The following is a 13,113-nucleotide window of genomic DNA, read 5'->3' as shown; positions in this document are numbered from 1 at the left end:
TCAATAGCTTTTCGAATGTCAATTGGTCCCCCAATGTTCAATTTGTGGCTACAGTCTTGATGTGCCTAAGGAGCCCAAGGTTCGCTTCAGTGTGTGTGTGTGGTGTGTGTGTGTGTGTGTGTGTGTGTTTGTTATTAAGTCTGAAGATGGTTTGGTCAGGATCATGGCTGGATTACTGACCGGGCCAGTGGGGCCAGCGCCCAGGGGCCCTTGAGGTCAGGGGGCCCCGGGGGGGCCCTGGCCCAAAACATTTTGCGATGCCTATCAACATTTATGATCCAATATATTTTTATTTCCGAGGGTCCTCCATTTTAAGGATCCTCTGACTATTAGGGACTTTGACCCCAGGGCCTCTTGGGGGCCCTAGCCATGCTTTTGGGGCCCCTAGCCATGCTTTTGGGCCCTAGCCATGCTTTTGGGACCCTTATGAAAATGGATGAGGCGTTGTGGCACTGCTCTGACTTCGACTTCTGGCTATTAGGGGTCCTAGGAAAGAGGGGGGCATATTTTTAGAGGGCCCTGGTTATGAGAGCCCCTACCAGGGGGCCCTAGAGAAGAGCAGGGCATACCATTAGAGGGCCCTTGATCACGAGGGCCCCTGCTATGGGGCCCTTGACTTCCATAGAAGTCGTTTACCATGGCTCCTTGACTTTCTAGGGACCTACAAATTGCCAGGCAAGCTACCATATTTCATAACAGACGTTTTGTTGCAAATATGCGATTCAGGCCCTTACTTAATGTTTCTGAATTTGTATTGTTTCAAAATTATTATGTTCAATTTCTCTTAAGCGCAGAGACACAAATTAATTTAGCAATTTTGCAATTATTTAAATTTAAGACAAGCAATTTCAAGCAGTTTGAATGCATACACACACTTAACTGAGCTATTTGATGTTCTTTTCATGCCTGACAATATGTCCAACTTTAAAGGCTAACTCACTCGCTGCAGCATATCCTTCAGATCTGAACATGAGCCTGGCAGATACAGTGTATCACAAAAGTGAGTACACCCCTCAAATTTCTGCAAATATTTCATTATATCTTTTCATGGGACAACACTATAGACATGAAACTTGGATATAACTTAGAGTAGTCAGTGTACAGCTTGTATAGCAGTGTAGATTTACTGTCTTCTGAAAATAACTCAACACACAGCCATTAATGTCTAAATAGCTGGCAACATAAGTGAGTACACCCCACAGTGAACATGTCCAAATTGTGCCCAAATGTGTCGTTGTCCCTCCCTGGTGTCATGTGTCAAGGTCCCAGGTGTAAATGGGGAGCAGGGCTGGTAAATTTGGTGTTTTGGGTACAATTCTCTCATACTGGCCACTGGATATTCAACATGGCACCTCATGGCAAAGAACTCTCTGAGGATGTGAGAAATAGAATTGTTGCTCTCCACAAAGATGGCCTGGGCTATAAGAAGATTGCTAACACCCTGAAACTGAGCTACAGCATGGTGGCCAAGGTCATACAGCGGTTTTCCAGGACAGGTTCCACTCGGAACAGGCTTCGCCAGGGTCGACCAAAGAAGTTGAGTCCATGTGTTCGGCGTCATATCCAGAGGTTGGCTTTAAAAAATAGACACATGAGTGCTGCCAGCATTGCTGCAGAGGTTGAAGACGTGGGAGGTCAGCCTGTCAGTGCTCAGACCATACGCCGCACACTGCATCAACTCGGTCTGCATGGTCGTCATCCCAGAAGGAAGCTGACGCACAAGAAAGCCAGCAAACAGTTTGCTGAAGACAAGCAGTCCAAGAACATGGATTACTGGAATGCCCTGTGGTCTGACGAGACCAAGATAAACTTGTTTGGCTCAGATGGTGTCCAGCATGTGTGGCGGCGCCCTGGTGAGAAGTACCAAGACAACTGTATCTTGCCTACAGTCAAGCATGGTGGTGGTAGCATCATGGTCTTGGGCTGCATGAGTGCTGCCGGCACTGGGGAGCTGCAGTTCATTGAGGAAAACATGAATTTCAACATGTACTGTGACATTCTGAAACAGAGCATGATCCCCTCCCTTCGAAAACTGGGCCTCATGGCAGTTTTCCAACACGATAACGACCCCAAACACAACCTCCAAGATGACAACTGCCTTGCTGAGGAAGCTGAAGGTAAAGGTGATGGACTAAACCCAATTGAGCACCTGTGGCGCATCCTCAAGTGGAAGGTGGAGGAGTTCAAGGTGTCTAACATCCACCAGCTCCGTGATGTCATCATGGAGGAGTGGAAGAGGATTCCAGTAGCAACCTGTGCAGCTCTGGTGAATTCCATGCCCAGGAGGGTTAAGGCAGTGCTGGATAATAATGGTGGTCACACAAAATATTGACACTTTGGGCACAATTTGGACATGTTCACTGTGGGGTGTACTCACTTATGTTGCCAGCCATTTAGACATTAATGGCTGTGTGTTGAGTTATTTTCAGAAGACAGTAAATCTACACTGCTATACAAGTTGTACACTGACTACTCTAAGTTATATCCAAGTTTCATGTCTATAGTGTTGTCCCACGAAAAGATATAATGAAATATTTGCAGAAATGTGAGGGGTGTACTCACTTTTGTGATACACTGTACAATTGATACAATACAAATCATTCATAACAGAAAAAGAAAAATGTCCTAGTAAAATGCTCAAAACCATGATAAACTCTTTGCCCAGGGGCCCAGACTATCCTTAATCCGTCCTTGGTCAGGATGTGTTCCCAGCAGCTGCTGGCTCCTCTTTGGCAGCTGTATTATACATATATGTATGTGTCTGTATGCGTAATAAATCAAAACCTAACATGACCGCATTGCTTTCTAGCTGACACCCTACACCTGACCCTTTTCTCCCTTTAGAAACATTCCAGCCAAATGAAGGTCCTGGGACAGTCGCGTCGTGGAGACATGACGGTAAATATCCGAGTATAAGCGCACTGTGTTTCTAGCTGCCAGTGTGATGGAGATGACTGTGATTCAGCTGCCAGTCTGTCCTGCAGTACAGGAGCGGTCAGAGAACAACAGTCCGCAAACTGAGTCCACCTCCAGCTGTATAAGATCTCTGAGCAGTGAATCAGACTCATTCGTCATGATTCAACCTAAAAGTGGTTTGGAAACTTCGCCCAAAACGTGGATGAGCGCCGTCGCTATAGTCATGATCGTTCTTCAAGTGGCATCGACTGCTGGATTACTGTTGTACCTCAACATGTCTATGGCTCAGGTAAATCACATTGTTTTTATTTTAGTTTCGGAAATGTGTATTGACACTGGAAACAGAATAGTTTTGCGTTGCCACACAAACTGTAGATAGAGGAAACTAACTCCAGGGTCGAACTGTCTTTGGGGGGCAGACTGTGGTTGGTTGTCACAGTACAGCCGGTAAAGTAGTTTAGGAATGTTACTACTACAGTACTGAAGGGGGAAAAGTTTATCTCCACAAAAACTGTTGAATTTAAAGTCTATGACTAAAAAAATCTGATCTGAAGTGATTTTAAATATTTTGTACATCAAACTAATGCACAAAAAGTTTATTTTAGATGGGGTTTCAGTGCATATATTATTTAAATTGTTCAGTTGTGTCAGCTTTTCATTCAACTAACAAAATATAATAGCACTGAAAGGAAATATATAAAACATTTCAATTCATGTAGCTTTTATTTCACTTATGTAACAAAACTTAGTTGCATTTTGCCGACAGCAAGATGTGTCAACAACTAATCACTTTATACACTCATATAAGTCATTCACATAACTACAAAGAAATTTTTGTGTACTGAATTGCCGATTTGCTTTAATCTAGACACGCTGTTTGGTTTCTGAAAAAAAGAAAAATCAGCTTATTCTGTTTATTCTGTTTATTTTCAGCAATTTACAAATGAATATAATTTTATGTTTAGGATCATTGCATAAACCTCAGCTTATGGACAGATGACCTTTCATTATTAATAGGTTGTCCAAACTTTTGCACATGTCATAATTACTATTTTGTTTTGTAAGTTTTACATAAGATAACTTATTAGCCTGCAGATAATGTTATTTTTAAACTTTTAAAGTTTGCTGCAGAACCAGGAATGCCCAACGTTTTATATACTGATCTATTGCATACTTTTCTATCTACAATTCTGTTTGCCAAAAATGGTGGAATGCACCAGATTACCTATGGGCCTACCTTTCTTCTCTGTAGCTTAAATGACACCAGTTAGACAGTAAATAAGTGAACCTATAAGTACAGGGGTTGGACAAAATAACTGAAACACCTGGTTTTAGACCACAATAATTTATTAGTATGGTGTAGGGCCTCCTTTTGCGGCCAATACAGCGTCAATTCGTCTTGGAAATGACATATACAAGTCCTGCACAGTGGTCAGAGGGATTTTAAGCCATTCTTCTTGCAGGATAGTGGCCAGGTCACTACGTGATGCTGGTGGAGGAAAACTTTTCCTGACTCGCTTCTCCAAAACACCCCAAAGTGGCTCAATAATATTTAGATCTGGTGACTGTGCAGGCCATGGGAGATGTTCAACTTCACTTTCATGTTCATCAAACCAATCTTTCACCAGTCTTGCTGTGTGTATTGGTGCATTGTCATCCTGATACACGGCACCGCCATTGGATGCACATGGTCCTCCAGAATGGTTCGGTAGTCCTTGGCAGTGACGCGCCCATCTAGCACAAGTATTGGGCCAAGGGAATGCCATGATATGGCAGCCCAAACCATCACTGATCCACCCCCATGCTTCACTCTGGGCATGCAACAGTCTGGGTGGTACGCTTCTTTGGGGCTTCTCCACACCGTAACTCTCCCGGATGTGGGGAAAACAGTAAAGGTGGACTCATCAGAGAACAATACATGTTTCACATTGTCCACAGCCCAAGATTTGCGCTCCTTGCACCATTGAAACCGACGTTTGGCATTGGCACGAGTGACCAAAGGTTTGGCTATAGCAGCCCGGCCGTGTACAGGTCCTTCTCAAAAAATTAGCATATTGTGATAAAGTTCATTATTTTCCATAATGTAATGATAAAAATTAAACTTTCATATATTTTAGATTCATTGCACACCAACTGAAATATTTCAGGTCTTTTATTGTTTTAATACTGATGATTTTGGCATACAGCTCATGAAAACCCAAAATTCCTATCTCAAAAAATTAGCATATTTCATCCGACCAATAAAAGAAAAGTGTTTTTAATACAAAAAAAGTCAACCTTCAAATAATTATGTTTAGTTATGCACTCAATACTTGGTCGGGAATCCTTTTGCAGAAATGACTGCTTCAATGCGGCGTGGCATGGAGGCAATCAGCCTGTGGCACTGCTGAGGTGTTATGGAGGCCCAGGATGCTTCGATAGCGGCCTTAAGCTCATCCAGAGTGTTGGGTCTTGTGTCTCTCAACTTTCTCTTCACAATATCCCACAGATTCTCTATGGGGTTCAGGTCAGGAGAGTTGGCAGGCCAATTGAGCACAGTAATACCATGGTCAGTAAACCATTCACTGTGAGCAGGTGCCAGGTCGTGCTGAAAAATGAAATCTTCATCTCCATAAAGCTTTTCAGCAGATGGAAGCATGAAGTGCTCCAAAATCTCCTGATAGCTAGCTGCATTGACCCTGCCCTTGATAAAACACAGTGGACCAACACCAGCAGCTGACATGGCACCCCAGACCATCACTGACTGTGGGTACTTGACACTGGACTTCAGGCATTTTGGCATTTTCTTCTCCCCAGTCTTCCTCCAGACTCTGGCACCTTGATTTCCGAATGACATGCAAAATTTGCTTTCATCCGAAAACAGTACTTTGGACCACTGAGCAACAGTCCAGTGCTGCTTCTCTGTAGCCCAGGTCAGGCGCTTCTGCCGCTGTTTCTGGTTCAAAAGTGGCTTGACCTGGGGAATGCGGCACCTGTAGCCCATTTCCTGCACACGCCTGTGCACGGTGGCTCTGGATGTTTCTACTCCAGACTCAGTCCACTGCTTCCGCAGGTCCCCCAAGGTCTGGAATCGGCCCTTCTCCACAATCTTCCTCAGGGTCCGGTCACCTCTTCTCGTTGTGCAGCGTTTTCTGCCACACTTTTTCCTTCCCACAGACTTCCCACTGAGGTGCCTTGATACAGCACTCTGGAAACAGCCTATTCGTTCAGAAATTTCTTTCTGTGTCTTACCCTCTTGCTTGAGGGTGTCAATGATGGCCTTCTGGACAGCAGTCAGGTCGGCAGTCTTACCCATGAATGCAGTTTTGAGTAATGAACCAGGCTGGGAGTTTTTAAAAGCCTCAGGAATCTTTTGCAGGTGTTTAGAGTTAATTCCTTGATTCAGATGATTAGGTTAATAGCTCGTTTAGAGAACCTTTTCATGATATGCTAATTTTTTGAGATAGGAATTTTGGGTTTTCATGAGCTGTATGCCAAAATCATCAGTATTAAAACAATAAAAGACCTGAAATATTTCAGTTGGTGTGCAATGAATCTAAAATATATGAAAGTTTAATTTTTATCATTACATTATGGAAAATAATGAACTTTATCACAATATGCTAATTTTTTGAGAAGGACCTGTATATTGACCCTGTGGAGCTCCCGACGGACAGTTCTGGTGGAAACAGGAGAGTCGAGGTGCACATTTAATTCTGCCGTGATTTGGGCAGCCGTGGTTTTATGTTTTTTGGATACAATCCGGGTTAGCACCCGAACATCCCTTTCAGACAGCTTCCTCTTGCGTCCACAGTTAATCCTGTTGGATGTGGTTTGTCCTTCTTGGTGGTATGCTGACATTACCCTGGATACCGTGGCTCTTGATACATCACAAAGACTTGCTGTCTTGGTCACAGATGCGCCAGCAAGACGTGCACCAACAATTTGTCCTCTTTTGAACTCTGGTATGTCACCCATAATGTTGTGTGCATTGCAATATTTTGAGCAAAACTGTGCTCTTACCCTGCTAATTGAACCTTCACACTCTGCTCTTACTGGTGCAATGTGCAATTAATGAAGATTGGCCACCAGACTGGTCCAATTTAGCCATGAAACCTCCCACACTAAAATAACAGGTGTTTCAGTTATTTTGTCCAACCCCTGTAAGTCCTAGATGTGTAATGTGTAGATTTACTGGCCAGCATAAAACTGAGTATTATGCAGTTTTCTTTCTGATTAACTGACAGGCCAGGAATCAGGGCATCTCTGACGAAGTGCGCTGTTTGGGGCTGCTGAACGCTTTAGAGAACGAAAAGGAGGTTCCCGATGGTCTAGTCCACCACTTTGGTGAGCCGTGCATCAGACTGGCTGATAGCATTAAGACGTATATCTCCAAGGTAGATATGGAATGTTTTCTTCTGATAAAATAATGAGACAGTCATTGTGCATTAACTCGTTACTAACCAGGTGTTTTATTGATGTTTTTTTTCTAATTTGGGAAGTATTAACTTTTAGGAACTAGCTAAATAAAATGTAATCAGATATGGCTGAATTTGTTATGTTCAACCAAATTGCTTGCTGTTTATTTTTGTTCAAATAACGTAGTAAGTTAATGATTGCCCACTTACCCCCTGTTTTAGCAAACAAAAAAACAATGAAATGTGAAAATGACTTACTTCTTACTTACACTGTTGTACATACACTGTACATAGTGCACATTGTTAAGGTATCTTATAGTGGCAAACTGTAAATAACAGAGGGTGGCTTGGTGGGTAGCACTGTCGCCTCACAGAAAGAAGGTCCTGGGTTTGATTCCCAGGTAGAGTGGCCTTGGTCCTTTTTGTTTTGAGTTTGCATGTTCTCCCTGTGTCTGTGTGGGCTTCTCCAAAAGCTCAAGTTTCCTCTCACAGTCCAAAGACATGCAGTCAGGTTAACTGAAGCTAGTAAAATTGCCCTGTGTATATGTGTGTTTTTGCCTTCTGATGGACTGGCAACCTGTCCCGGGGTGTTTCCTATCCTTCGTCTGGTAAATTGTACCCACTGTGACCCTAACTAGGATAAAGCAGTGGTAACAGACAATGAATGAATGTAAATACACATAATGTAATATCACACCCAACACAACCAACATCAATCTTTTAGTCTTTCTTTTGTCAGGTCATTTGTTTTCCACATGGTTCAAACACTTTGGTATATCTGATACTGTATTTCTGTATATCTGATGCTGTATGTTGTCAGTTTAATGTAGAAGAAAATCGATTTACAACATCAGTGCTTCATGTTATTCTTGGTTGAGGTTTGGATAAAAATGATGTACCTTTTATTGCTGACTGGATGAATCTGAGAAGATAATGAATGGTTATGTTTTTTTTATGCTTTGGGCGCCTTGGGTAAAGCACTCATTTCCTGCATATCGCTTCTTTCCCACACAGTTTGAAGTTAAGAAGAGAGCTTTGAACACACTGGTTAGCAGGGATAATATGCAAAACTGATATTATTGTTATTATTATGTTTCATTGTTCTTGAAAATCTGATCCAAGCAGCATGTTGTTGTTTTTTTCTTATAGGTTACAGAAAAGATACTCTCCCAGCACATTTTTCCTGGTAATATTACACCGCGGGAACCAGGCCTGGATTCTCAAAACACATGAGGACTATCATATTTTCTTAGTGTTTGTCATAACTGGCAGCTTAAATCATTCTTAAAACATATAATGTTTACAGTAGTGTCATGTTGTCAGTCCTGTTTGTAGAAAAAAATATGAAAATAATTTATTCATATACTTAATGATTAATTGATTACAATTAAAATAATGAATAATTATGATTATATTATACCAACTTCATTTAAGAACAAAGCCAAATTAAGCTAAATTGGTTAAATAGCATGTAATACACTGTCATTTTGGACAGTCACATTTCAAAACAGCTGTTATTACAAACGTCCATGAAGTTCGAAGAATCCAGCACAAGTGTAACTAATTTAATTTTACCATGAAGTTCGAAGAATCCAGCACCAGTGTAACTGATCCTTTTACCCTAAAACACTCATATTACATAATCCTACATTAAGCTGTACATCTCCCACATCTCCAACAATGATAGAGTAGCAAAAAGTGGCAAATCTGTAAAATGATTATGTTATGCTAGCTTCTTCTAAATTTTAGAAGAAGCAGCAATCATAACTGAAAGATCAGAACCATTCAGTGTTAATAAAAAGAGACACTTAGGGTCATTCAGTACAGGTAAATGTAAACGTTTGCTTACAATCATTGACACCAACTGTTTTCAGTTTCTGCTTTTTATTTTTTATGCAGAAGTTCAGCCGCGCCAAAAACCTCATGCTGGTGGGAACCAGCGGCCCTCTGCTCATCTTACCCTCAGAGACAGTGGGCTACAAGGTGTGTATGTGTGCATGTGTGTACAAATACTGGAATACAATTGATACGATTCATTTTTACTCGATTCGTTAAAAGTGGTGGTGTTCAGCAATTCTGAAGTTAAGCAGTGCAGTTTCTGGTATTGGGGAAGAGGATTTTATTCCAAGATCTTTCTGTGCACATTTAAAGCTCAAGAGGTTTAATTGCCTTTAACTGGTGTTACAGGATCCATTCTAACCTGTTCACCTTCTAAATCATTAACTTAGTTCAGAGAGCTGGCCTAACCTATGCAGTGTAGCTGTAACTGTATATATTTCCCCACCTCTTTATGACAGACTGCATGAGCAAGTATGAGTGCTATATGTAATGTAATGTAAAGTACTTCATAAATGTAAAATGTGCAGTTTGAGACAAACCAAAAACTATAAACATGTACAGTCAGTGCTAGATGCCCTTGTTCTAAGCATTGTTTTAATATGTGAATACCTTGAATTCTAACATCTCAAACTAACTTATGACCATTTTTTAGGCCCAACATCTTTAGCACCTCAGAGAGACCTCCACGTGTCTTGCCGTCACCCTGTACGGTCTTGGGGAAACCAAAGCTTTGGCTCACACCTTTACAACATGACCGTGTCCAACGGGCAACTGCGGATACCCCAGACAGGTCGCTATTACCTGTATACTCAGGTCTATTTCCGCTACCTCACCTTGTCTAGTGGTGAGCAGCAGTCCACTCCGGTGGTGCAGTGTGTGTACAAGAAGACAGCATACCCACAACCCATCCAGCTGCTCAAGGGCGTAGGCACAAAGTGCTGGGCTCCTGACAGTCAGAACACTCTCCATTCCATCTACCAGGGGGGTATGTTTGAGCTGAGAGCGGGTGATGAGATCTTCGTGTCCGTGTCCTCCCCTGAAGCTGTGCATGCTGAGGACTCTTCGAGTTACTTCGGAGCCTTCCGGTTTGACCCATGAGAGCGGTGGGTGGTTCACTTGTTTGGACAAAAGAGATGGAAACCTTTCATGTAAGGAATGGGAGAAAAAGAATGAGAGTGGGTGGGAAAGTGACTGCACCCTATTAAGCTGCTATGCTTCCTGTTTACACAAAACTCTACATGAAGAGAGCTTACATGAATAAACGACCCAGTGAGGCCTCTATTAAAACCAGAACTGCACTACTAGACTGGCTACAGAGGATAAGTGACTAATTTAGGCCAGGGGTCTCGCGCCAGTGCTCACATTAAGTTGTTTTATAAAAGCAGTTAAACTTTGTAACATTTATAATTTTACATCATGACTTTTACAGTAACCAGCTATTCATTTACTATTTGGGAACTTTTGTACATCAAATATGGTAAGTAGTCCTGCGCTCCTATCATGTTGAGCTGTCTGGTGATATTACATGAGTAGCAGTCTGGAAAGATGCTGTTGCAGACTTTACAGCCGAAGGAGGGTGGTGTTATTTACATAAATGGAGAAACGAAGGTAGAGGGTGGGAACTAAGTACACATAAATTAGGAAAAAATTGTATGTGTGGCTGGTGGAAAGTGGGTAGGGTTTGCTATCCTTTGCAATATGCACTATTAACATCATGACATCACCCTGTAATAAGAAAAAGGACAATGGTAGCTTTGCAATTTACATAGTTCACTAGTGATCAAAAGGTTTCTGTTTCAAGCCCCATATCTGCCAAGTTACCTTGAGCAAAACCATTGACCCTCAGTTGCTTGCATTGTGTATGGTCACAAACATTAGTCACTTTGGATAAAAACGTCTGCTAAATGCCATACATGTAAATGTAAAAAGAACAAATGTTCCCGTTCACACTACATTTTTAAGTGTTATTAATCTGACCCTTAAATCAAAACAGACTTCTTTTTTTTTTTTTAACTGTGGCCTGCAAATTCACACCTGCAACCAGTTGCACAACTGGTTGCTCTGCTGTGTTGGCTTCACAGTTAATGTATACAATTGATCCAAAATGGCTAAACTGTTTACTGCTGCAGTGTGCAGTGTAATATTACCCCACATGGACTACATATTAATTAAAAAAATGACAAGCCATGATTCACTATCATTCTGAAGCTGAATTACATGGATTAGTATGTGCAAATGTTAATCTGATCATGTTTTTTTCTTGTTTAGGATGGCTAGGGTAGCTTAGCTTTGCCTTAACTCTTTTCCAAAACAGCTTTGTCTCTGAAAACTCCTTCTGTAATCACAGCTGGAGAGTGGTTATCTCTGACAAACTTCCTGTAAAATCTCAAATACAAACCATTGTGGCTCAAGGGTCCTGCAACATGTGGGAAAGCAGTGAAGGAATGTAATGAAATCTCCCTGCGGTGGTACAGATTTGAGAGTGTGGTCTGGTGCGTGAGTAATCAGACTCTCCAGGGACTTCAGTCTACAGCTGGTTTAACTGGGACTCACACAGCTTATTGTCTGGAGGAGACAAGATGTTTGAAGAAAAAAAAAAAAGAAAAACAACCAGACTCTGTCTGGTCTATCCAAAAGAACATGTGGCCAAAATTGACATTAAATTACACACATCAAGACCGACCACAACAAAACCCAAGCAGGACATATGAGGACATATTTATCCAACAGAGGCGATGTAGAGCACATGTGGTCCAAAGAGAAAACTGGATAACATATTGGCAGAAACCAATCACTTACTTTTTCTTGATCAAATAAAACATTACTATATTTTCTCTGTTATTTCTGTATAACGAACACAGAAGGCATTTTAAGTTGCTGAATGGTATTAATGAATAAATTACTATAATAATGTTACATTCATATTTTAGAATACATACGTGATCATGATAAACAAGCATTGATTAGACATTTAAATGAGTACAAACATTACATTACATGTTTTAAGACCGGACACATATACAAGGCTGTAATCAAAGGGAGTGCTCATAAAACAGTGGCCGTTTCCAGATCGTATTTTATAAAACCTTTAATTGAGGTCAGCAGTAAATGAAACATGGATGAGATGACGTGGTAATAAATAAAGAAAATGATCAGCTGACATCCTTACAGAATCTTTCTTATTAAGTAAAGAAATGATCACGATTAAGATGTGGACATTGTTTGATTAAATACCTGTATTAACTCTAGCCCTTGATGGAGTTATAGAAGTTTAGCTTAAAGCAAGAAATCTGTGTGTGTCTTTGGAGGATGTAAACAATGAGTGCTTCTTTTAGCAGTTCGCTAATGCACCTGACCAACGGCAGTGGCATCAACAGGCAGCTAACAAGACAATGGGTAAAGCAGATATTTCTTTACACACCCACACCCTTTACTTCCTTTAAATAACACACTCCATGAACAGGGGAGACATGAACAATATACAAATTTGACAGTATAATTTGAATTTCAAGACAACCAAACCCATTCAAATAGCATAAACTCCCCCTGTGTGTGTATGTGTGTACACATAACACAAGCTTGATAAAACTGGGTAAATAATATGATGGCACTGTGTGGTTAGGATTGTGCTAAAACATTAGCATGAGAAGCAAAGCTACACTTTATTACATGGCACTAAATGGCCAAACTGAGCTACTGAAAGTACCTGGTGTTAATCATTCCCACAACAATATCAATCATTACATCCAGCTAGATACACCAACACACCTCCTCTGACATACAGGTCTAATCATGCCATTCCTGAGATAAACACACACACACGCAAAGGCCCTGTTTCAAACGATGCCATACAGCCCAATAGTGCACTCTTTAAAATCTTAGTACATGAGCAGCTTCACCAGGGCCAAAAGAGTGTAAAAGATACCACTACATAATTTCTCTCAAGACTGGGATGGACCAA

The 13,113-nt window shown here is 41.2% G+C and overlaps 1 protein-coding gene across 1 annotated transcript; it reads left to right on the top strand.

Moving 5' to 3' along the window:
* Positions 1–3,043: 3,043 nt before the first annotated feature.
* Positions 3,044–10,582, top strand: tnfsf10l3 (tumor necrosis factor (ligand) superfamily, member 10 like 3). Its single transcript, XM_063011930.1, has 5 exons — positions 3,044–3,205; positions 7,143–7,292; positions 8,463–8,499; positions 9,213–9,296; positions 9,805–10,582. The coding sequence occupies exons 1-5, from the start codon at positions 3,074–3,076 to the stop codon at positions 10,248–10,250; spliced, it is 849 nt and encodes a 282-aa protein (XP_062868000.1). The 5' UTR covers positions 3,044–3,073; the 3' UTR covers positions 10,251–10,582.
* The last annotated feature ends 2,531 nt before the right edge of the window (positions 10,583–13,113 follow it).

The sequence above is a fragment of the Trichomycterus rosablanca genome, chromosome 16 (genome assembly GCF_030014385.1).
Source record: "Trichomycterus rosablanca isolate fTriRos1 chromosome 16, fTriRos1.hap1, whole genome shotgun sequence".
Lineage (NCBI taxonomy): Eukaryota > Metazoa > Chordata > Actinopteri > Siluriformes > Trichomycteridae > Trichomycterus > Trichomycterus rosablanca.
Note: the sequence above shows the minus strand (reverse complement) of the source record. Positions and strands in the feature narration are given on the sequence as shown.